This window comes from Perognathus longimembris, chromosome 17, assembly GCF_023159225.1.
Source record: "Perognathus longimembris pacificus isolate PPM17 chromosome 17, ASM2315922v1, whole genome shotgun sequence".
In the NCBI taxonomy this organism is placed as follows: Eukaryota; Metazoa; Chordata; class Mammalia; order Rodentia; family Heteromyidae; genus Perognathus; species Perognathus longimembris.
In genome coordinates this window covers 13,095,085-13,121,260 of record NC_063177.1, presented here as the reverse complement: position 1 = coordinate 13,121,260, position 26,176 = coordinate 13,095,085, and the positions used below count along the sequence as shown (strand labels likewise).

At 38.9% G+C, this 26,176-nt stretch overlaps 1 protein-coding gene across 3 annotated transcripts in view; it reads right to left on the bottom strand.

Moving 5' to 3' along the window:
- The window catches only part of Ulk2 (unc-51 like autophagy activating kinase 2), an 86,205-nt gene that overhangs the window by 42,344 nt on the left and 17,685 nt on the right, over positions 1–26,176 (bottom strand). For 2 of the 3 annotated variants that reach the window (XM_048367304.1, XM_048367305.1), the window contains exons 5-13: positions 25,986–26,022; positions 20,735–20,908; positions 19,978–20,051; positions 16,794–16,895; positions 15,393–15,451; positions 13,203–13,285; positions 12,028–12,075; positions 9,900–9,988; positions 4,799–4,970 (exon numbers count right to left, since the gene is read on the bottom strand). In XM_048367304.1, the coding sequence (XP_048223261.1) occupies positions 4,799–4,970; positions 9,900–9,988; positions 12,028–12,075; positions 13,203–13,285; positions 15,393–15,451; positions 16,794–16,895; positions 19,978–20,051; positions 20,735–20,908; positions 25,986–26,022 (838 nt within the window). The remainder of the gene's footprint in view (positions 1–4,798; positions 4,971–9,899; positions 9,989–12,027; positions 12,076–13,202; positions 13,286–15,392; positions 15,452–16,793; positions 16,896–19,977; positions 20,052–20,734; positions 20,909–25,985; positions 26,023–26,176) is intronic. The other variant, XM_048367306.1, reaches the window with a different exon arrangement.

Below are 26,176 nucleotides of genomic sequence, written 5' to 3'. Positions count from 1 at the left end.
AAAGTACCTGCCTAGCAGTTGCCAAGGACCTGAGTTTTTAAAAGTCCAGCAGTGCTAAAGTAAAATCAAACAAGAAAACAAACAAAAGACGTAGAGGCATAGTTCAAGTGGCAGAGTGCTTGCCTAGCATGAACAAAGTCAAGGTCCTTGGTTCAATCCCAAAAGCAGGAAAAAAAAAAAACCCTTCCAAGGAAAGTTAAATATGAAAAAGAATCTTAGGAAGGAAATACAATGCCACTATATTACGGGGGGAACAACATGACAAAGACTACTGGTACAACTCTGTGGGACAGTGCTGGGGGGTGGTAAAACTCTAGGGTTTATAGGCGTATACCACTTCAGCTATACTCCTAGCCCTTTTTGCAGTTTATCTCTTATCCTTTCTTTTCTTTCCTCTCTTCTCCTTTCCTTTTCATTCTTTTCTTTTTTGGTGTCAGTACTAGGGCTTGAATTCAGGGCCTTCCCCTCTCACTCTGTTTTTTGTACATAGCTGGTGTTTTATCATTTGAATCACTGCTCCTGTTCAGCTTTTTTTTTTTTTTTTCTGATTAACTGGAGATAGAGTCTCAAGGACTTTTTGCCCAGGCTGGCTTAAAACTAGAATCCTCCAAGTCTCAGCCTCATGGTAGCTAGGATTATAGACATGTGCTACCATTGCCCATCTCCTTTTTGCATTAGTTTCAAACAGGGTCTTGCAGATGTGCCTTGGCTAGTATAAACCATGATACTCCCATTTATGCTTCCCATGTAGCTGGGATGAAAGATGTACTACACCTGTCTGCCCAGCTTCTTTTTTAATTTGTTGAGGTGCGATCTGCTAAGCTTTTGGCTGGGACTGGCCTCAAACTTGAACCTCCACATCTCTGCCTCCTAAATACCCAGGATTACAGATGAGAGCCACTTACCTATAAAGGTGAAGCCATACCTCTCTAAGGTATTCATTTAGAAGAGATTCTAATATATGTATACAAGGATGCCTATTACATTTTAACTTTGTTTAAAAGGCAGAACTAGTTGGGTGCTGGTAGCTTATGCCTGTAATCCTAGCTTAGATCTGAGGATTATGGTCTGAAGCCAGTCTGGGGAAGAAACCTGTGAGATTCCTAACTCTAATTAAGTACCCAAAAAGCCAGAAGTAGAGTTGTGGCACAAGTTCAAGCACCAGGACTGATGTGTACATGCATGTACAGTTGCATCCATACCCAAATCCATACCTAACACACCAGGGAAAAAAAGGCAGAAATAATCCAGTATAAATCAGTAAGAAGTGACTCAAATGGTATAGTGCCTAAACCCCTGCCTGGGAAGCATAAGGTCCCAAGTTCAAATACCAGTACCACCAAAACAAAGAGACAAACAAACCTTTAAATTAGTAGGCAAATGGGAAAACTGAGCTTAACTTTTCATTACAAAATTGAAATGTTAAAATGAATTAGTCATGTTAATTAGATATACATCTAGTTAACATAACAAATAAAAAGGTAATAAAAAGCAAAGATCAATCTACAGAAGTAAACATTCTATATTATCACTTACTTAAAACTGTGAAAAGATAAAAATATTATGTTATATATGGATATAGGTACATGTTGAATGGATAAAAATATCTACAGCAAAAATATATGTCCAAAAGAGGTAAGAAACCTCAGGTATTTTTATGTCTTTAAAAATGCTATTTAAAAGGGCTAGGAATATGGCCTAGTGATGGAGTGCTTGCCTCATATACATGAAGCTCTGGGTTCAATTCCTCAGCACCACATATACAGAAAAAGTCAGAAGTGACTCTGTGGCTAAAGTGGTAGAGTGCTAGCCTTGAGAAAAAAGAAGCCAGGCACAGTGCTCAGGTCCTGAGTTCAAGCCCCAGGACTGGCAAAAAAAAAAGTTCTATTTAAAACAAATATGGCTAAATGTTATCATGTATAAAAGCAACATAACAAGGTGGCTACTCTTACCGTGCTGTATTGTTGTTGTTTTTAACTATTTCATACTTTTTTTTGGATCAATCATGGGGCTTGAACTCTGGTCCTGGGTGCTGTCCCTGAGCTCTTCATCTCATGGCTAGCACTCTACCACTTGAGCCATAGTGTCACTTTTGGTTTTTTGGTGGTTAATTGGAGATAAGAGTCTCACAGACTTTCCTGCCTGGGCTGGCTTTTAACTGTGATCCTCAGATCTCAACCTCCTGAGTATGTAGGATTACATGAGTCCCTGGCACCTGAATAAATTAACTTTCATTAAGAAAGAAAACCACTGTAGTGGATGATTTTTAAAGGCAACTCCTGGTTTTTATGGCACTGGTATTAAGTTGTGCACACACTTGTTGTGGTCAATGTTTTCACTTTCCTGACAATAAAACCTGAAGTTGTTCTGTCTGTGGATTCTGGCCCTAATAAGGGTAAGCACAGCACCTGGCAGAAGCCCTGAAGTATTTGGCAAACTATAGTCATGCAGTCGATTTTTGATAGTACTCAATTACTAAAGTGACCAACTATCCAGCTTCTCTGATCCCAATTCTGTTTTGTTTCTTCTCTGTTTTGGGGGTTTGTTTTTGGTGCCAGTACTGGGGCTTAAACTCAGCAAGCTTTATAATCTTTCTTAACTTTTTTGGCACTCTACAATTGAAGCTGTACCTCTACTTTTAGCTCTTTGCTGGTTAACTGGAGATGAGTCTTTGCTTGGGCTGGCTTTCATCTGTGATCCTCAGATCTCAGCATGAGCCATAGTGCCCAGCTAACAGTTTTGTATCTCTTCTATAGGTTTTCTGTTACCCCGTACAATTTCAAATAAACAATTTAATTAACCTGGATTCTAATTCCTTTATAAAAATCCAGTTTTGGATTTGATACTAATTGAGTTTACACTCAAGAGTCCTAAGCTTGCTAGACAACTGCTCCACCACTTAAGCCATGTCTGAAGCCATTTTTACATTTACTACTTATCTGGGTCTTTTATTTTTGCCCATAATCAGACCTGCAATTCTTCTTCTTTTTTTTTTTTTTTTTGTTCAGTCCTGGGCCTTGGACTTAGGGCCTGAGCACTGTCCCTGGCTTCTTTTTGCTCAAAGCTAGCCACTCTGCCACTTGAGCCATAGCGCCAACTTCTGGCCATTTTCTATATATGTGGTGCTGGGGAATCGAACCCAGGGCTTCCTGTATCCGAGGCAAGCACTCTTGCCACTAGGCCATATTCCTAGCCCTTGCAATCCTTTTATGTATGTCTCCTATGTGGTTGGGACCACAGGTTCTGCTTATCATGTCTGGCTGTTTGATTGAGATGAGGGAGGTCTCACTAACTTTTTGCCTAGGCTGGCCTTCAATCAATCTTCCCAAACTCCAGCTCCCAAATAGCTAAGATAACAATCATGAACCGCCCACCTAATCTACAAAAATTCTTTCTATATATTTATAGAGCTCATTCCTGAATTTGTTCCTGAACATATTTCTTAAATGAGACCCATATTGTTTATAAGATTCCTCTGATAATGAGTATGGTAGACCATATCTGTAATTTCAGCACTAGAGAGGTAGAGGCAAGAAAATCATGGGTTTGAGGCCAGACCCAGACTGGGAGATGTGTGTGTGTGTGTGTGTGTGTGTGTATACATATATATACATATATACACATAATATATATATACAATATATATATACTATATATGTACAATATATTATACAAATATATATACAACATATACACTATATATGTACAATATATTATACAAATATATATAGTACATATATATACTATATATATATTTACACATACATATACACATATGTATAGTGTGTCTGGCCTGGGCACTGTCCCTACGCTTTTGTGCTCAAGGCTAGTAGAACTCTACCACATGAGCCATAGCTCCATTTCTGGCTTTTTTGGTAGTTAATTGGAGATAAGATTCTCACAAATTTTCCTACACAGGCTGGCTTTGAACTGTGATTCTAAGATCTCAGCCTCCTGAGTAGCTAGGAGTATAGGCATGGGCCACTGATGCCCAGAAACTCCTAGGTTTTTGTTTGTTTCTTTTTTTTTTTTTTCTGGTCCTGGAACTTGAGCTCAGGGCCTGGGCACTGTCCCTAGCCTCTTTATATTCAGGCTAGCTCTCTATCACTTGAGCCACAGCGTTACTTCTGGCTTTTTCTAAGTAGTTTATTGGCGGTAAGAGTCTCATGAACTTTCCTGTCTGGGCTGTCTTTGAACCACAAGCCTCAGATCTTAGCCTCTCGAGTAGTTAGGATTACAGGCATGAGTCACTGGCACTCAACTCCTCTTAGGTTTTTCAATACCAGTTCTTTACTGTGTTTCCTTAATTTTATTCAGTCTGCTTGCTTTTCTTTTTCTTTTTTTTTTTTTGGCAAGTCCTGGGCCTTGGACTCAGGGCCTGAGCACTGTCCCTGGCTTCTTTTTGCTCAAGGCTAGCACTCTGCCACTTGAGCCACAGTGCCACTTCTGGCCATTTTCTACATATGTGGTGCTGGGGAATCGAACCTAGGGCTTCATGTATAGGAGGCAAGCACTCTTGCCACTAGGCCATATTCCCAGCCCCAACTTTTCTATATCTTCTGTTCAAATGTAAACATAATTTGTGATAATTTCTTATACAGTTTTTATGCACCTTCAGAATACAAAATTATTGTCTTACAGAAGATGACTAAGTAGAAAAAAGGCAATTCTGAGAATTCGAACCATTAAAAAATACTCATTTGAAAAGGTGCTCTATACAAGTGTGATATAAAGGTCTTTAAAATGCTAATTTGGTAAATTATGAAATATAATGTGTACAAGTAGAAAAGATTCTCACATGAGTGGTCTGAAGAGATGTTGTGTGGAACCAAAACAAAGTCATCCGTGTCACAAGAAGAGTTCTTGCTACTAGTACTGGCAGAATCTTTGGATACTTGTAGATAGTTGGGAGGACCCAATGGTGGGGAGGATAAATTTTCTTCCTGAATATGCTGCATATCTGGAAGGGACTAAAATTGACAACAAAAAATTAAAATGTACCTCATAATCAAATGCTAGTCAGAACAGCCAAAGACAAAGGAATCTTTTTTCCCCATGAAAGTGGGCATAAAGTTCAATCTACAATTTCAAAAAGAAATGTTTGGAAATTTTTTCTTTTAGGAAAACACAGTTTAAAAATGTTTGCATAAATGCTTCTATATCATACCATTTATCACATCTATATGTCTACCTCTCCTAAAGCTTTTGAGAAAGTGAGTTCGTATAATATCTTTTGTGGGTACCTTTTTCTCTTCTCATCTGCCTTTTTTGTTTGTTTGAACTTAGGGCTTTGTGTTTCCTAAGCAGGCACTCCCCCACTTAAGCTACATGATCTCATTTGCCTCTTAAAAAATGTAAAAGGAGCTGGGTACCTGGGCTTCATGTGTGTAATCTCAGCCAAATCTGAGACTTTTATCTCCAATTAACCAGCAAAAAGCCAGAAGTGGAGCTGTGGCTCAAGTGGTAGAACACCAGCCTTCAGTAAAAGAGGTAAGGAAGAACATCAGGCTCGGAGTTCAAGCCCCAGCACTGGAACAAAAATGGAGCTATCCTGAGCCCTCTACTTCTCTCTTTGTATATTTATTCTAGTGACTGCTTTCCACTCTACCTTCAACTATTCATTTATAGGAAGAAATTATTCTCTCCTGCATAGGTTCTCTCTGATGAGTTTTTTTTTTTTTTTTTTTTTTTGGCCAGTCCTGGGGCTTAGACTCAGGGCCTGAGCACTGTCCCTGGCTTCTTCTTGCTCAAGGCTAGCACTCTGCCACTTGAGCCACAGCGCCACTTCTGGCCATTTTCTATATATGTGGTGCTGGGGAATTGAACCTAGGGCCTCATGTATACGAGGCAAGCACTCTTGCCACTAGGCCATATCCCCAGCCCTCTGGTGAGTTTTAGACACCAGTGTTCACTGACCTAGACAATACCTCTATACCTATACACAATATCTCTTCATCTGAATACTCCAAAGCATTGCTCCCATGTTCCTGCATGAGAAACTTTATCAGTTACCAGCTAGGCTCCTTTCTCCAGGTTCCTTTCTCCTTAAGTCCCAAGTTAAAAAATCTCTAGGATCTCCAAACTCTTTACTCTGCTGGCTATCCCCCTTCTCATATCCTTTTCTACTTGGTCTCAAATTCAGGCCCTCATTCTCAAAATTATAATGATGATAATAATTATCATAGCCTTCACAGTTTCAGGGGTAGAAGAAAGAATTTCTCAAGTAGAGACCTCTCACCCTGTGTAGCTACTCCTATATCCTGTTTTGGAAAATTCTAGCTAAACTTCTCTATTTAAAAATTATTCAATGAGGGGCTGGGGATATAGCCTAGTGGCAAGAGTGCCTGCCTCGGATACACGAGGCCCTAGGTTCGATTCCCCAGCACCACATATACAGAAAACGGCCAGAAGCGGTGCTGTGGCTCAAGTGGCAGAGTGCTAGCCTTGAGCGGGAAGAAGCCAGGGGCAGTGCTCAGGCCCTGAGTCCAAGGCCCACGACTGGCCAAAAAAAAAAAAAAATTATTCAATGGGGCTGGGAATATGGCCTAGTGGCAAGAATGCTTGCCTTGTATACATGAAGCCCTAGGTTCGATTCCTCAACACCACATATATAGAAAAAGCCAGAAGTAGCGCTGTGGCTCAAATGGTAGAGTGCTAGCCTTAAGCAAAAAGCAGCCATGGACAGTGCTCAGACCCTGATTTCAAGCCCCAGGACTGGCAAAAAAAAAATCAAATAATAAGTATACAGTTTAAATTCCTTTGCTCAGTAACTCCTGGCAAGTTGCAGCTGCTGCCTATCTCTCTGCCTTATTTTCTTCTCACCACATTACCAATATACCTACATCTACAGACTGAATTTCTTGAAGTGTTCTTGTGCCTCCTGCAATGATAGACAAGCTATTTAAGATGGAAGCCACTATTTATGGCTACTGATTACTTGATATGTGGCTGGTATGTGATGAAGGTTTCACAATGTTACCCAGACTATTCTTGAACACCTGGAGGTAGACAGATAATCCTCCAGCCTCAGCCTGCTTAGTGCTAGGATTACAGTCACATCTACTTCAGACTTCATTTTTCAGACAAACTTAAATGTAAATGGGCCACAAGGACCTAGAGAGTTCCTTCAGTGAGTCATACTTCTATAACTTCATGTGTGGAGATTCCCCTTCTTGCAATACCTGTTTTTGGTCATTCATTTTGCTATTTTTTTCAAAACTTGGATCAATTTCTTCTGAATAGTCTTTTAAGTATTTGGTGTAATTTTGATGCTCCTTGTCCATGTTCCCATAGGCAATAAAGACTAACACAAAGACACACACATAAACAAACACACACATTGTAATGGTGATTGACTTACCTACCTATTGCCCACACAACTAAAAGCCCCTTAACATCAGAGATCTGTTCATCTGGTAAACTACAACTTCATACAAATAGACATTCAATAAATGTTATGAAATCAACATGCAGATAATCAAGAATTATCATTTAAATAGCACTTAATCTTCAGTCAGTATTACATCTAAAAGAGCAATTTGAATTTTTGTTTTAACTGTCTTTTCCCTCTTTCAAAGATTTTCCTAAAATTAAGAAACAGCTGGATATTTTCATGAGAACATAAACTCAAGCATGCTATGTTACAGGTTTATTTATTTATTTATTTTTCAAATTTTTATTATCAAACTGATGTACAGAGAGGTTACAGTTTCATACATTAGGCATTGTATGTTACAGGTTTATGTCTAGTTCCTGTTTTGTTCTAATCTTTCAATATTCTCTCTGTTCAAAAAACTCCAACAGACTCTCACAGTGAAAGTCAATTCTCCTTGTTGTTTTTTTTTGCCAGGCTTGGACTCAGGGCCTGGGCACTGACTGTCCCTGGCTTCTCTTTTTGCTCAAGGCTAGCACTCTGCCACTTGAGCCACAGCGCCACTTCTGGCCATTTTCTATATATGTAGTGCTGGGGAATAGAACCCAAGGCTTCATGTATACAAGGCAAGCACTCTTGCCACTAGGCCATATACCCAGCCCCTCCTTTTTTCTTTTTCTTTTTTTTGTGACAGTTGTGGGACTTGAACTCTGGGCCTGGGTGATGTGCGTGAGCTCTTCAGCTCAAGGCTAGCACTCCACCACTTGAGCCACAGGGTCACTTCCGTTTTTCTGGTGGTTCATTGGAGATAAGAGTCTCAAGTTTCCTGCCTGAGCTGGCTTTGAACCACGATCCTCAGATCTCATCCTCCTGAGTAGCTAGGATTACATGTGCGAGCTACTAGTACTCAGCTCAATTCTCCATTTAATGTTACTTTTATAGTTTGTCTTTTACTCATCCTCTGTTACTCTATCACTTCACAGACTCTTCTAATCTTGCTGTCCCACAATTAAGATTCTCCAAGTTGTTCTTTTCTCTACTATAAAGCCTTGCTTTTTAGATCATGTACCACATTCATGTCACAAGTCACTGATCATTTTACTATGACTAGACCCTCTCCTACACATTCCTGAAAGCAAAGGTTACCAGATCCTTTTCCAGATGAGGACACTCTGGTTAATGGACCCACCCCCAGTTACCAGAAAGCAAGTCACAGAGCCAATCTTCTGGTTCCAGATAAAGTCTATATAGCTTTTATATGTCAATCCATATCCTCTACATTTCTCCTCAATGAGCCCAAATCCAGTATGGCTGATTTTTTTCTTAAATATTTGAGATTGACACAGGAAATATACAGTTTTCAATTTTTCAGATTCAGAAATAAAATCCAAGTATCTGCATTGCTTTTCTCTATTTGGTTTAGGTTTTCAGAGTAGTACAATAATTTCTTCTGTTTTTGCCAGTTTTAAGATTCAGCTATTAGCTGAATATGCTGCTTTGGCTATGGCCTATTAGGTTTCCTAGGAAAATAATACTAATAGTAGTTGCCACTGTTGAGTAATATATTGTCTCAGATACAGTAATTAGGGCTTAGGCTCACTTATCCTTAAAGAGCTCTACAAAGGAGAGGTAAGTTATAGTCGATAGTCATTTCATATATATGAGGGGAAAAAGCTGGGAGAGATGAAGGTATTCATCCCTGTTAATGTGGCAAGGAAGGGAGGTAAGTACTGCTAAGCCCCATGTTCTTAAGCCTTGAAATTGCTTCAACTGGAGAATCACACATTGTCTCTTTTTATGGCGCTCTCTTGTCTTTTTGTCAGCAGAATCCAAGAATTCACATCTTCTGGGATAATATGAAACATACTCACACAAGTCCTTTTATCTTCAGCTATAAAAAAAGCCTCAAGGTCACAGGCTGCAATAATAATTTGGGGGAGGGGTAAGCCTAATAAAGCACAGGAGAGTGCTAGGTAAAACTCTGGTCAAAAAAAGTGATCAGAGTAATCAAAAGTCCTCAGAGCTGGACTAGAAACATTGCTCAAATGGTAGAATACTAAAGCACAAAGTCTTGAGTTAGTTAACAAAACAAAATAATAAAATAAAACAAAAAAGTCCTTAGGAGGAAAAAAGTACTTAGGAAATACAGCTGTGAAAGAAATGGCTTGGGAACTTCAGAAGAAGTTTGAGTGGAAACGAATCTAAGTTGGTAAAATCTGGCTCCTCCACTACTAAAAATCCTACCTAATCATGACACTCAGAGGATCCAGGTAAAATAATTACTCATTGTGTATCCACCTGTAATAGGAGTAGAGAAGTGCTGAAGTTACAAAGTGAAGAAGTACAAAAAGGTCCAAAGACAAGTCCAATTTGACCCAACTCTTAATACTCTTTTCTCCTAAACCTCAGCTGCATTAGTAAATACTATATATAAGAAAGAACACTCACAGCATCTTTTCAAGCTTCATTTGTTTACTAGTGTAATAGCACTAACTCTGAAATTATTTTTAATAAAGCCAGAACTTACTGGTGGAGAGGCAAAGCGACAAGATGGAGAGCTGCCACAGGAGCTTCCAGGGACAGGGCCAGAATACATGGGCACTGGTACTGGACAGGCTGGGAAAGAAAAACAGTCAAAGAGCTATATCATACTGTAGTATACTATAAGACCTGTCAAAACTACTATATCTTTGTGTTTACCAAAAATCTGGACAGGCAGCAGTTGCCAGGAGCTGGTGGCTCACACCTATAATTTTAGCTACTCAGGAGGCTGAGATCTGAGAATCATAGTTCACAGCCAGCCCATGCAGACAAATCTCTAAGATTCTCTATTTCCAATTAGCCAACTAAAAGGCATAACTGAAAGCTCACATAGTAGAGTACTAGCCATGAAGGAAAAGCCAACTGAGTTCAAGCACCAGTACTGGAATCAAACAAACAAAAAAAGCAGTTTTTTTTTTTCAACATGGGTATGGAAGAAAAAGAACAGAACTGCTAGGCAGGCATGATTGTATGCACCTATAATCTCAGCTACTGGGCCAGCCTAGGCAAAATTAGTGAGATTCAATTAAAAAAAATCAAAATATAGGGGCTGGGAATGTGGCTTAGTGGTAGAATGCTTGCTTAGCATGCATGAAGCCCTGGGTTCAATTCCTCAGCACCACATAAGCAGAAAAAACCAGAAGTGGCGCAGTAGTTCAAGTGGTAGACCACTGGCCTTGAGCAAAAGGAAACAAGGGACAGTGTTCAAGCCCTGAGTTCAAGCCCCAGGACTGGCAAAAAAACAAAAAACAAAACACAAGCAAAACAAAAAGAATGGGAGTGGGGAGTGTGTGGCTCAAGTCTCAAGTGGTAGAACACTTGCCTAGCATGTACAAGGTCCTGAGTTCAATTCTCATGGTCCGGGAAAGCAGGACTGTTATTAAATAAACACAATTATACGTATCTATAGAAAGTTCAAGGCTATCTTGAGAAACACAGCATGCTAGTTTTGCATTTAGCTTGCATTCATTAAAGTAAAAAAAGATTATATAAGATGATAGCGAAATGAACTACAAGGTATGGAAACAAGTGGTTTTTCATTGTTGTTATTTTTAATGTACTATGTGAAATTATTTCTTTTTCCTTATGCTTTTTTTTTCTTTATTGTCAAAGTGAAGTACAGAGAGGTTACAATTTCCTATGTAAGGCAGTGAGTACATTTCTTTTTCGATGTGTTACCTCCTCCCTTGTTTTCCCTTGCCTCCCCTCTCCCCTTTCCCTCTCCCTCTATGAGTTGTACAGTTGGTTTACACCAAATGGTTTTGTAAGTATTGCTTTTGGAATCGTTTGTCTTTTTATCCTTTGTCCCTTGATTTTGATATTCCCTTTCCCTTCCCTAGTTCTAGTACACATGTATACAGTATCTAGGGTACTCAGATGAGATACAGTGATAGCGGGGGTACAACCACAGGAAGGGGATACAAGAGAAACAAACAAAAAGGTACAGTTTCACTTGGCATGTTGAAAATAATTACAACAATGATGTAACACTTGCTTCCATAACATGGAGTTCATTTCACTTAGCATCATCCTTATATTTTTATTCCCTATGGTTTAGCCCCTGTTGTCACTGTATTTGATTTTGGTACCCTGGGTACTGTATATATGTTTATTTGAATTAGAAAAGGGACCGGGAACATTAAAATGGTGGGACAAAGGATAAAAGGTGAACCGATAAAACAGCAATACTTGTAAGGCAATATGTTAGAAATTAACTGTACGGGGGCTAGGAATATGACCTATTGGTAGAGTACTTGCCTCATATACAGGAAGCCCTGGGTTCGATTCCTCAGCACCACATTTATAGAAAAGGCCAGGAGTGGTGCTGTGGCTCAAGTAGTATAGTGCTAGCCTTGAAAGCCAGGGATAGTGCTCAGGCCCTGAGTTCGAGCCCCAGGACTGGCAAAAAAAAAAAGGGAAGAAATTAACTGTACAACTGAGGGGGGGAGGGAATTGGGGAGGAGGGAAGGTGGGAGAAAAATGAAGGAGGAGATAACAAGTTTGACAAGAAATGTACTCACTACCTTACGTATGTAACTAACCCCTCTGTATGTCACCTTGACAATAAAATAAACTTAAAAAACAACAAGTAAGAAATGAAAAAAGTTACTCACATTTTTTAACTGGAACTTGCTCAAGGAAAGGATGGTTAAAAAATGTTTCTGTAATGAAAACAAAAATGCAATCTTTAAATAGTCATTGACCAGTACCTACATTAATCAATGAAACCATAAAGGAGGAAGGAGGAAATGGAATTATATAGGAGCAAGCTCCTCAAATCTTGGAATAGTAATTTGAAAAAAATGAAGAGCATCAAAATGGTAAACATATAGATTAACATACAACTCTATAAAGACATTTTTCATTTTCCCCTTAACTTCTTAAAAGACATACTTATATAAAGCAATGGTTTAACATAAATCTAATGTATGTGACAAATGCAACACATATATCACAGAGGGCTATATCAGAAAACATAGTTTTTATATGATGTAGTAATCAACTAGTATTTACATAAAATATATTATGGTAAGATTCACATTGGAGTCATTGAAGGAACCATTAGAAAATAATTTAAAAAATCAATAAAGGAGTTTGAATGGTGTACCAGGACATAATCTGTTTAATAAATATCATGCACTGTTTATATCTCCCAAATTTATGCACAGTCTAAACCTCATCTCTGAAATTCAAATGTTTTTGACATCTGTCTGTAATTAGATATCTAGTGGTTACCTTAAATGCAACATGTTCAATTGAAATTCTTCTTCTGGCTCCTACAGTGTAATCTAGCTACAGTCTTTCCTATGTCTCTAATTGATAACTCCACCCTTTCAGATACTCAGGCCAAAAAAACCTTGAGTCATCCTTAAATCTTTGCCTTGTTTCACATATCACTGACAATTCATTAGTAAATGCTGCTGCCTTTAGCTCCAGAAAGATTGAGCACCTGACAACTTATTACAACCTCCGTTGCTATTACCCCCAATCTAGGCTACATTCTTCTCTTAAGTGAACAATAGGCTCTTAATTGTCTCTCAACTTCTGACTTTTCCCTCTCACAACAGTCTATTCTTTAAAAGCAATCACATCAATCCTTCTTAAAACATGAATCAGATCTGTTTTCCTCTGTTCAAAATGTTCTAATGGCTCCTAGTACATTCTGAGTGAAAAGCGCTGTGGCTCAAATGGTAGAGTGCTAGCCTTGAGCAAAAAGAAGCCAGGGACAGTGCTCAGGCCCTGACCTGAGTTCAAGCCCCTGTACTGGCAAAAAAAAAAAAAACCTTACCAAAATCCATTCTATCTTTTTGGTTTCTCTGAAGCAAACCCAAAAGGAGACTAGCCAAATAAGGTGATGTTTCTCTGGGTATACTAGAAGAAAGGAAAAAGAAAAAAAAACAATTAAGTGGTAAGTTTATACACATTAACTACATTACTTTTGCCTTCATTATGGTAAATACAATGTACATGTATTTTCAGAAACATTATGTTCATAACAGGAAGACTACGATAAATACTCCTACCTTCAAGTGAGAGAGAAAAAGCATTACAAAAACCTTTGATAAGGGGGCTGGGGATATAGCCTAGTGGCAAGAGTGCCTGCCTCGGATACACAAGGCCCTAGGTTCGATTCCCCAGCACCACATATACAGAAAACGGCCAGACGCGGCGCTGTGGCTCAAGTGGCAGAGTGCTAGCCTTGAGCGGGAAGAAGCCAGGGACAGTGCTCAGGCCCTGAGTCCAAGGCCCAGGACTGGCCAAAAAAACCCAAAAACCTTTGATAAGAACAAAGGCATGATAAAAAACCCTTTTGATAAATATCACCAACTTGAGATTACTGCATTATTAGTGTTATTTGTTGTAAGTATCTACAAAAAATAAGGCGCTTTGCATATACATCTTAACTTTTGACTTTTTTTTTTTTTTTGGCCAGTCCTGGGCCTTGGACTCAGGGACTGAGCACTGTCCCTGGCTTTCTTTTTGCTCAAGGCTAGCACTCTGCCGCTTGAGCCACAGCGCCCCTTCTGGCCGTTTTCTGTATATGTGGTGCTGGGGAATCGAACCCAAGGCTTCATGTATGGGAGGCAAGCTCTCTTGCCACTAGGCCATAACCCCAGCCCAATTTTTGACTTTTTGACATCCTGACATCTTGACTTTTAACACAACTTGTACTAATATAAAGTTCTATTTTTTAAGAAAGCCATCTCTATTGGGTGCTAATGGCTTTTGCCTGTATTCCTGGCTACTCAAGAGGCTGAGATTTGAGGATCACAGTTTGAAACCAGCCCAGGCAAGGAAGTCTGTGAGACTCCAATCTCCAATTAACCAAAAAACCAAAAATGGAGCTGTGGCACAAGTGGTACAATGCTAGGTTTGAGTAAACAAGTGCAGGCACAGTGTCCCAGCCCTGAGTTCAAGCCCTAGGACTGGTACATGTGTCCACGCACATCCGAACACACACACACACACACACACACACACACACACACACACACACACACGCCATCTCCAATTTTGTCTAGAAAGGGCAAAGCTTAAACTAGAAATAATGTAATCTTAAATTTAACATGAAAATGACAAAGCAAGTGAAAAATAAAAAACAGGAATATGAAAGTTATGGAATAAAAACGATTACAGAATATTATGGCAAATAAAAATGGCATACTTCACTAACAAAAATAGTGCAAATTAAATTAATAGCTAATTGGCCCTTTTCCATTTATGAGAAATCAAATCTGATAAACAGAACACTTTGCATTGGTAAAAATGTGAGGAAAGCAGCATTCTTGTGCACTACTCTATTAACTGGCATACTTTTAATATGGCATTTTCTTTTCTAGGCATCTACTCCAAAGAAATGCATAAATGCATATTTATTCTCCTGCTCCTCCTTTCCAATAAAGCCTATTTATAGTAACCAAAATATGAAAACAGGGATCTGAATAAATAAAAGATGGTGCATCTAGGTACTAGACTCTATGTAGCCACTAAAAAGAATGAAGTAGTTCTTTATATACCACTGCTGAATATCTAATATATATGCAGAGTAAAAAATAAACATAAGCCAGGAATAATGGTACATGTCTGTAATCCCGGCACTGGATAGGCTGAGACAAAATGTTCCCAAGATCAAAGCCAATGTGGGATACCCAGTGATACTGTCTCAAAAAAAAAAAGCAAAACATGCGAGGTGCTGATGGTTCATACTTACAATCTTAGCTGCTCAGGAGGCTGGGATCTGAGGACTGCAATTCAATATCAGCCCAGGCAGTACAGTTCATTAGATAGACTGCTGTATCCAATTAACTAGCAAAAGCCCAAGTGGCTCAAATGGTAGGGCACTAGCCTTGAGCAAAAAGAAACTCAGAGACAGCACCTAGGTCCTGACCTGAATTCAAGCCCCAGGACTGGCACAAAAAAGAAAAGTATATATATATATATAAAAAAGGGGAAAACCCAATGAAATCTAAACACATACCTAGGCATCAAACTCCTGTTTTTTTCATAAAACATCCTTAGGTCTTGAGGACTATTGGCCTGTTTAAAAAAAAAAAAAAGTTAAGGTTTAGTATCTGAAGCAAAGGGGAACAAACTTCCAAATCGTGATTGCTACTTTCAAAGTTAGGGATTGCTGAAGGAGTAGTAACTAAGCATTAGGAATTATAAACCTTTGACATAACATACAAATTCTGCACATCTGAGTACAATGTACCATTTCTGAAGTCAGATTTTCAAAGGAGCTTGAAGCAGAACCACTATTATAGAGGTTACATAGCCTACCCAATAGGCTCTTTATTATTGTGTAAAACCCAGTGCATTTTACTTTAAGGTCTTCAAGGGACTCAAGGAAAATGACTAAGTAGGTTTAAAGTTATGGCTCAAATGTGAGAGTCTGACTAGCAATTTTGAGGCCCTGAGTTCAGACTCCATTACTATGAAAAGAAAAAAGAACTAAGCACACTGTAAAGGCCTAGTTTCTCCACAGCAACAATAGTACTCTTGTAATGGATTAGTGAAACCACATACTGCCTATTTTGGGAAATTAGAAGTAATTAACAGTCCAGACGCTGGTGGCTCATGCCTATAATCCTAGCTACTCAGCAGGCTGAGAACTGAGGATTGCAGTTTGGAGCCAGCCCAGGCAGGAAAGTCCATGAAATTCTTATCTTCAATTAATCACCAAAAAGCTGGAAGTGGAGCTGTGGTTTGAGTGGTAGAGAAAAAATAAAAGCTTTGGGACAGCACCTAGGCCCTGAGTGCAAGTCTCAGAACCATTATAACATCTTGGGCAAATAACGTCAGTTTGCTTCAATTCTCAGATTAAAGAAATCTGAAATTAAGAAATTGTAACATGACAACATGAACTCAAAAGAAGCAGCCATATTATCCTCTGAAGGGCCACCTCTTGATAGGATGCTGGGGGACAGTAGAGAAAGATCCAAAGTAATATCCATAAAGCCTCAATATTTACCTTTCTCTCATCCAGCAGTGTCAGGAATAGAGAGCTGTTGGGACAGCTTCCAATGAGCTCCAAGACGAGCCCCAAACTAGGATTCCAGGATCCCTAAACTAACCTACACAGAAAGAGCTCTGTCATCACACCTGCTCCTACCAGTTGCTAGCCCTGTTCCTGGATAGTTTTCCCTAACTTGAAAAATATTCACCGGCCTTCATACCCAGTCCAACTACAATGGGTAGACAGATTAAAGGGGAAAAACAAACAATATTCTGGCTCAACATGGCAGATTTTGCCTGTACCAAAATTAAAGCTATAAGGGAAGCAAAAACTACTTTCAACGGATTCCTCGTTTTATGAATCAAAGGAAACTGCACAATGAGAATTTCCCAAAACTAAGGGCACAAGAAAAAGTCAACCTACCTGAAAAGGTGGTTTTCCAACTAGACATTGATATATCACTGTTCCTATACTCCACAAATCTGCCTTTGCATCATAATGTTGAGACATAATAACCTCTGGAGCCTGAGTATTAAAAAATTCAAGAGATATGTATTATGTTAGTTACAGAATTAATGTACATCCATCTATCTACCTACTTACCTACCTACCTACCTATGTGGTAATAGGCATATTCCTACCTACAAAAACAACTTAACATATTGCAATATTTCTCTAATCAAATAATATTACAATGAATTTAGAACTACATTATATTGAAACTTACTAGTAAGCTTAAAAATGAATAAAAACAAGAAACAAATGTTTCCAAATACTACAATAGATTCAAAATACAGTAAGAATATTGAAATAAATAATAGTAAGGAAAAACACCAATTATAGGATAGAGATTACCTTAGGCGAAGAGTGGGTAATAGGATCAGGGGAAGGTATCAAAGGAACTTGATGCTGGTACTGACTGGGGCTTGAAGTCATGGTCTGGGTGCTATCCCTGAGCATTTTTGCTCAAGGCTAGTCCCCTACCATTTTGAGACACAGTTCCACTTTCCTTAGTGGCTAATTGGGGATAGTCTCATGGACTTTCCTGCCCAGCTGGCTTTAAATCGCAATCCTCAGATCTCACCCTCCTAAGTAGGTAGGGTTACAGATATGAACCAGCAACATTTATTTTTTTCTTAAAATAAAAATAAAGGAGGTTTGGAATATGTCCTAGTGGCAAGAATGCTTGGCTCGTATACAGGAAGACCTGGGTTTGAGTTCTCAGCACCACGTAGACAGAAAATGTCAAGAAGTGGAGCTGTGGCTCAAGTGGCAGAGTGCTATCCTTGAGCAAAAAGAAGCCAGGGACAGTGCTCAGGCACTGAGTTCAAAGCCCAGGACAGGCAAATAAATAAATAAATAAATAAATAAATAAATAAATAAATAAATAAAGGCAAGCTGTGTCTGTGGCTCATGTCTGTAATTGTAGCTTCTTATGAGGCTGAGATTGTTATGATCAAAATTTGAGGCCAGCCTGAGCAGAAAAAGAAAGATCCCTTTTCAATGAATAACTGGTCTTAGTGCTACACACCTGTTATCTTCACTACTCTAATAATATAGGTGAAGCACACCCCTGTAGAGTGCCCAGGTAGGAATTAAAATCCTAATTTTTTTTCTAGTCCTAGGGCTTGAACTCAGGGCCTGAGCACTGTCCCTGAGCTTCTTTTGCTCAAGGCTAGCACTGTACCACTTGAGACACAGCGCCACTTTCGGCCTTTTGTTTATGTGGTACTGACGAACTGAACCCAGGGCTTCATGCATGCTAGGCAAGCACTCTACCACCAAGCCACATTCCCAGCCCTAAAATCCTATCTTAAAAATCAATAAATTCAAGCCTGGAAGCATGGCTGAGTAGTAAACTTAAGAAACACCAGGTTTCCTAAAAAGAATAAAAATCAAAGCAAACATGGCAACTTTGTTTTGTTTTGTTTTTTTGTCAGTCCTGGGGCTTGAACTCAGGGCCTGAGCACTGCCCCTGGCTTTTTGCTCAAGGCTAGCACTCTACCACTTGAGCCACAGCACCACTTCTGGCTTTTTTCTATCTATGTGATGCTGAGGAATCGAACCCAGGGCTTCATGTATAAGAGGCCAGCACTTTACCACTAGGCCACATTTCCAGCCCTAACATGGCAACTTTGTTAAATATGGATGGTAGGTTCACATCTACAATGTGCAAACATTACCATACATATTTTTCTGTAACTTGAAAACTTGTATAATAGAAAAACTAAGATGAGAGAAAACTTTCTGTAAATCCATGCTCCTTATGTTAAAAAAAAAAGGGGGGGGGCCTGGTGCCAGTGGCTCATATCTTGTAACCCTAGCTACTCAGGAGGCTGCAATCTGAGGATTGCTTTTTGAAGCCAGCTTGGTCAGGACTTTTGTGATTTTTTTTCTACCTCTGCTTCCCAAGTGCTGAGACAGTCTTATACCAAAATATTTCGAAGTGTTTTTACATTAAGCCACTTTTACCTTTTCATAATCTCAGTCCAATTAGAGAGATTTCTAATAGGCTATAACCCACCTTAAACTTAGAATTGGAATACGTACATTTACTTCATATATTTCTGATGCTCCAGAATTAAGTTATTTCTAGGCTTACTACTCTGTGTTAGTTCAGAAGTTTTACAGCCTACCCTTAACAGTCATGATAAAATCTGTATGAAAGGACGAAGAGGAAATATAAGATTCTTTTCAGCCTTCAGTATAATACTAAAAGGAAACCAAAACCTCTACAATACTGGAATCTCATCAAGACAGACAATATGCAAAATATGAGAATATCTGATAGCAGAAGATATGTCCCAAAACATATCTTTAAGTATTCCTAAGTATTACACTTTGCGCTTTTTATTTTCAATCAAATAGAGAATTTTGTCATAGTTGGTAATTACCTTAAAGATAAAGATAAAAAAAGATAACGAGGAAAATGACTTTTATATAGTTCATTAGGCTAAAGCAAAAAGTATCAAGGGCTGGGAATGTGGCCTAGTGGTAGAGTGCTGCCTAGGATGCATGAAGCCCTGTGTTCCACTCCTCAGTACCACATAAACAGAAAAAGCTGGAAGTGGAGCTGTGGCTCACGTGGCAGAGTGCTAGCCTTGAGCAAAAGCAGCTCAGGGACAGTGCCCAGGCCCTAAGTTCAAGCCCAGGACTGGCAAAAACAAAAAAAAAGAAATTAAAAAAAAAGTATGCTGGATACTGGTGGCTCATACCTGTAATCCTAGCTACTCAGGAAGGCTGAGATCTGAGGATCACAGTTTGAAACCAGCCTGGGCAGAAAAGTCTCCATGAGACTCTTATCTCTAATAAACCACTCAAAAACTGGAAGTGGCACTGTGGCTTAGGTGGTAGAGTGCTAGTTTTGAGTACAAAGAGGCTCAGGGATAGTGCCCAGGCCCGGAATTCAAGCCCCACAACCACCACCAACAAAAAAAAAAGTATCTATTACACCATTATTGGTAAAAATAATTAACATCAGTAATATAAATAACAATTCAAACCATACATAAAAAGCACATCTTATTTGCAAAATAAGCATTATACTTAAATACTAGTGTTTACTGTGTCGTGTTTCAAATCCACAAGGATTAAAAGTCTCACTCACCATGTACATTGGGGATCCACACAATGTTGCAGCCATCATGTTACTATGCAAGTAACGGGCAAAACCAAAATCCGCTATTTCACAAAATAAAAAGTAGAAAAGTACATGATACCTTTGCTCATACTTTATATCATATAAGTCTTCAAGACCCAAAAGAATTGTGAAAAACAGAAGGCTAACTGAATAGGTCTACCTGCCAAAGTAAAAAAAGCGGCTATCTCAGTTTCAATAGCAAAAAATAAAAAACAGTAGTGATAATTAACATTTAAGTCACTTCTTATTTTGTTAATTAAGAAATATCAATCTCCGCAAGTGAAAATGTTCTCCTTAAATATCAATTACAGATATAGAATTTAAACTGTCCTTACTAACAGCTTCTAATAAGTTTACATATAAAGCACTAAAGACTGCTAAAGGCCAAACTAGATGATCTTTTGGATTTCTATGTTAAGATCTCATGAGCTAAAGAATCAGAGTTACTAATTTTCTGCCAGTACCCAAACTATATCATCTTTCTCTTCTAGAAAAAAAGACTTTGTTACTGAGATCCATATTTAGAGTTTGGCCCTTGTAAGATTCAGTGTTAACTACCAGTAAGAAAAAGGATTCACATATTCACACATCTAAACAGACCTGAATTCCATAAAAGTTTTATTATATGAATAAAATTCATTATTGAAATAAAGCTGAGTGAAAATAATCTGCAAGTACTGAGTCTCAACTCCTCTTTACTATGAAACAAGACTTGGCTATTTACCTATTTTGATGCGAATACCACTGACACTCGACTTCCTGCGATTGGCATAAGACAACAAAATGTTCTGTGGCTTGAGATCCCTGTGGATTATTCCTTTGCTATGTAGGATTCGCATAGCAGCTGCAATCTGATGAAGAAACACTCTGATAGTATCTTCGCTGAGAGTTCCTTTAGCTGGAAGTAGTCATATGAATATTTAAGTACACAACAAATACCATCTGTATATTCCATCAAGAGAAGTGAGTTGTGAGACAGGGCATGTATGGATTAAGAATTTATATTCACCTCTATTCCTTTTTAACTTCAATAATTGAAGCCTATGAAAAAGTATTAAATGTCTCAAAATCTGCTATAAACAATTGATTTGCATTTTTGTTTTCACTAGGGTTGTTTTTTTTCTTTTCCTTTTCCATCTTTACTGCTCAAGGTACCAACGTGGCTCTGAACACAGAGGTGCTCAGTGAATGTGAATCTCCTTTACAAGCCAGAAAATAAATTCCCCTTCATGTTAGTTGAATAGTTAATCATTTTATAAGCACAAATTTAAGGTTTTTTCTTTTTTTTTTGGCCAGTCCTGGGGCTTGAACTCAGGGCCTGAGCACTGTCCCTGGCTTCTTTTTGCTCAAGGCTAGCACTCTACCACTTGAGCCACAGCACTACTTCTGGCCATTTTCTATATATGTGGTGCTGGGGAATCGAACCCAGGGCTTCATGTATATGAGGCAAGCACTCTTGCCACTAGGCCATATTCCCAGCCCCTAAACGCAAATTTAAAACAGGATAAATTCTTTTTTTTTTCTCAAATTTTTATTTTCAAACTGATGTACAGAGAGATTACAGTTTCATATGTTAGGCATTGGATACATTTCTTGTACTGTTACCTTGTCCCTCATACCCACCTCTCCTCCCACTTTCCCTTTCCCCCCCGAGGTGTTCAGTTCATTTTTCACCGAATAGTTTTGCAAGTATTGCTTTTATAGTTGTCTTTTTTTAGCCTGTGTCTCTCAATTTTGGAATTCCCTTTCAATTTCCTACTTCTAATACCAGTATACACGGCTTCCAATATACTCAGATAAGATTACAGAGATAGTGTAGGTACAACCACTGGAAGGTGATACAAGAACCTCATCAATAATAGAAGCTACAGATACAGATGGGACATTGAAAGTAGTTACAACTGTGATATAACAATCGTTTCCATAACATGGAGTTCATTTCACTTAGCATCATCTTATGTGTTCATAAGGGTATAGCTACTGGGCTCTTGTGATGCTCTGCTATGACTTGCCTAAACCTGTACTAATTATTCCCAATAAGGGAGACCACAGAGTCCATGTTTCTTTGGGTCTGGCTTACTTCGCTTAGTATAATTTTTTCCAAGTCCTTCCATTTCCTAACAAATGGGGCAATGTCATTCTTTCTGATAGAGGCATAACATTCCATTGTGTATATGTACCACGTTTTCCTGATCCATTCGTCTACTGAGGGGCATCTGGGTTGGTTCCAGATTCTAGCTATGACAAATTGTGCTGTGATGAACATTGTTGTGCTGGTGGCATTACTGTGATTTTGTTTGTGGTCTTTTGGATAGATACCCAAAAGTGGGGTTGCTGGGTCATAGGGGAGTTCTATATTTAGCCTTCTGAGGAATCTCCATACTGCTTGCCAGAGTGGCTGAACCAGTTTACATTCCCACCAACAATGAAGTAGGGTTCCCTTTTGGCCACATCCCCTCCAACGATTGTTATTGTTGGTTTTCTTGATATATGACATTTTTACTGTGGTGAGATGGAATCTCAATGTTGTTTTGATTTGCATTTATTTTATGGCCAGTGATGTAGAGCACTTTTTCATATGTCTCTTGGCCATTCTCATTTCCTCATCAGAGAAGTCTCTTGCTAATGGTTCTTTGCAGTTTTGTTTTGGAAGAAGGTAATTTTTTTAGTTCTGCATATATTTTAGAGATGAGGCCTTTGTTAAAATAGGATAAATTCTTATGTGAAAGTCATGGATCCAAGCCAGCCTGGACAAAGTCTGTAAGATTCTACCTCCAGTTAACTAGCAAAAAGCTGGACTGGAGGTGTGGATCAAGTAGCAGTACTAGCAGTGAGCAAGCAGGTAGATCTCTATAAATACATTTCTGACTTTACAATTTCCAAAATAAGTTCTATATAATCTTTTCATGTGCAATTTTTATTAAAAAGTGAAAATAACATTAACACCTGGAAGAAGTCAATTAGTTTTAAAAATCACTTAAATTATATGCCTAATGACACTTCATGATTTTTAAAAATCATTTTATGGGCAGTGGTGTTGTGGTTCAAAGTTGTAGAGTGCTAGCCTGAAGTAAAAGAGAGGAGAGACAGTGCCTAAGCCCTGAGATCAAGCTCCACTACTGATAAAAAAAAAAAGTCATTTTACAGACATGCTGACATTTATGTTATCTTCAAATTTAGAACTCTCAGAACACAGGGCAGTAAAATATTAGGGATAAAACCAAGGTGGACTGTCTGTCTAGAGGCCTTCCTTACTTGGCTTCCTGTCAGCAGCACACTCTTCTGCGGAAGTAAATTTTGCCTAGCCCCCCCCCCCAAAAAAAAAATCCATAGTTTGAAAATACCAAATAATTGTCCTGTCAGTGTTATTACTATTCTATACTCCCCTTTTTTATTCTTTGGGGTTATTTTCCTGATGCTCACTGTAAAGGAGAAAAAAAATCAAAATACACTAAAACATACACAGTAAACTCTTCTCTACTATCCTGGAAGACTAACATTTAAAAATTGGGAGTACAGTCTTCCAGATCTACTTTCTTTTTTTTTTTTTTTTCCAGTCCTGGGCTTGGACTCAGGGCTTGAGCACTGTCCCTGGCTTCTTTTTGCTCAAGGCTAGCACTCTGCCACTTGAGCCACAGCGCCGCTTCTGGCCGTTTTCCATATATGTGGTGCTGGGGAATTGAACCCAGGGCCTCATGTATACAAGGCAAGCACTCTTGCCACTAGGCCATATCCCCAGCCCCCAGATCTACTTTCTTATACATACCAACATGTACATGAGTGGGGGAGTAACCAATGCCTAGAACTTTATATTGTAATATTTATTTAAAGAGATATTGTAGCCAGGCACTCATGCCTGTAATCCCAGCTATGCAGGAGGCTGAGATCTGTGGATGGGGGTTCAAAACCAGCTGGGGCAGGTAAGTCTGTTGATACTCTTATCTCCAATTAACCACCAGAAAACCAGAAGTGGCCCTGTGGTTCAAAGTGGTAAAGTAGTCGCTTTGAGCAAGAGTTCAAGAACAGCACTCAGGCCCTTGAGGTCAAGCCCCATGACCAACAAAAAAATAGAAATAAAAACTGACATTGTAAAAACGAATATCTTTTCCATTTCATTCAGTGTTATATTTTCATGCTGTCACGCTGGTAATCTTAGCTACTAAGGAGGCTGAGATCTGAGAATTTCGCCTGGGCAGAAAGGTTTGTAAGATTCCTATCTCCACTCGATCACCAAAAGAAAACCTGGAAGTAGAGCTGTAGCACAAGTGGCAGAGCCCTAACCTTGAGAAAAACTTAGGGGAAAAGTCTAGGCCCTGAGTTCAAGTCCCAGGACACACACACACACACACACACACACACACACACACACACACACACACACACAGAGACAGAGGGAGAAAGAGAGAGACTATACTTCGGAGGAATACAATTTGAAATGAATGCTTCAAATTCTATATGTATGCATTTTGAATATAGATTTTTTTTGGCTGGTCCTGGGGTTCTATATCTACTTCCTGGAAACCATATGGTGCCATATAATTATTTTGTGATACAAAATAATTTAGCTGATCACCAGTGGCTCATGCCTGTAATCCTACTTAATCAGGAGGCTGAGATGTGATGATTATGGTTTGATGTCAAGCCAGGCAGGGAAATCCATGAGACTCTTTCTTTGTGTGTGTGTGTGTGTGTGCCAGTCCTGTGGCTTAAACTCAGGGCCTAAGCACTGTCCCTGGCCTCCATTTGCTCAAGGCTAGCACTCTACCAGTTAAGCCACAGTGCTACTTCTGGCCTTTTCTGATTATGTGGTGCTGAGGAATTGAATACAGGGTGTCATGCATGCTAGGTAAGTACTCTACAGCTAAGCTACATTCCCAGGTCTATGAGACTCTTATCTACAATTAACCAGTCAAAATCCAGAAGTGGAGCTGTGGCCCAAGTGGGAGAGTTCTAGCTTTGAGCATAGAAGCTCAGGGACAGTGGACAGGTCCTGAGTTCAAGCCCCAGGAAACTCACAAAAAATTGATTTCAATGTTACATTTAATTCCTTACAGTATTATTGGGCCTGAAAATTTGTAATTATATTATTGTTAACAAAAATAGATTCTTGAATATATTCTTCCACTATGAGTTTATTTTGAAAGAAGTCTTTTTTTTTCTTTCTTCAGTACTAATGTTTGAATTCGGGGCTTCTTAGTTGCTAGCTAGGTACTCTACCACTGAGACACATCCCAGCCCTTTTATGCACTATTTAGAGATAGGCTCTTGCCCAGACTAGCATAGCATGAGATTCTCCCAATCTCAGCCTCCCATGTAACTTGGATGACAAGCATATGCCACAGCATCTAGCAACTGGCTGAGAAGGAGTCTCAAATATGCCCAGTCTGGCCTCAAATAAAGATTCTCTGATCTCAGTCTCCTGATGAGCTAGCTACAAGGTACTAGTGCCTGATCAGCCAACCTTTTTTTTTTTTTTTTTTAATTTTTTGCTTGGTTTGTTTTTGCCAGTCCTGGGGCTTGAACTCAGGTCCTGAGCACTGCCCCTAGCTTCTCTTTGCTCAAGGCTAGCACTCTACGACTTGAGCCACAGTACCACTTCCAGCTTTTTCTATATATGTGGTACTGAGAAATCGAAACCAGGGCTTCATATATATGAGGCGAGCAGTTTACCACCAGGCCATATTCCCAGCCCCTCAGCCAACCTTTAAAGATCAGAAATTCTATTTGGTTTCTTTCCTCCCAGGGAGAAGGACCCCCAACACCCATCTCAATGTCAGAAAAACATGAAAAAAATAAGTACTTAACAAAAATAGTTGGTCAGCAAGGTGACTACAAGTTAAACAAATAGGAAAATATTTAGCGAGTATTCCTACACAACTACAGGAAACAGAAGCGTTTTTCAGAAACATTTCTCAAGATTAAACAGACTGCAGTACTATCTTTACTGAACATTTGACACATAGAAACAAACTTACCTTGCAAATAATCTGCCAGGTCTCCACCATTGCAATACTGATACATAAAAGAAACAGTAATTAAAATAAGGGCAATGATTTAAGATTAATTCAATCTATTCTCAGCAAATTTGAATTTCAAAAACTCACATGTACACAATATAAATCTAATCTAAAAATATAACTATATAATCCAAATGCTTGAATTTTGT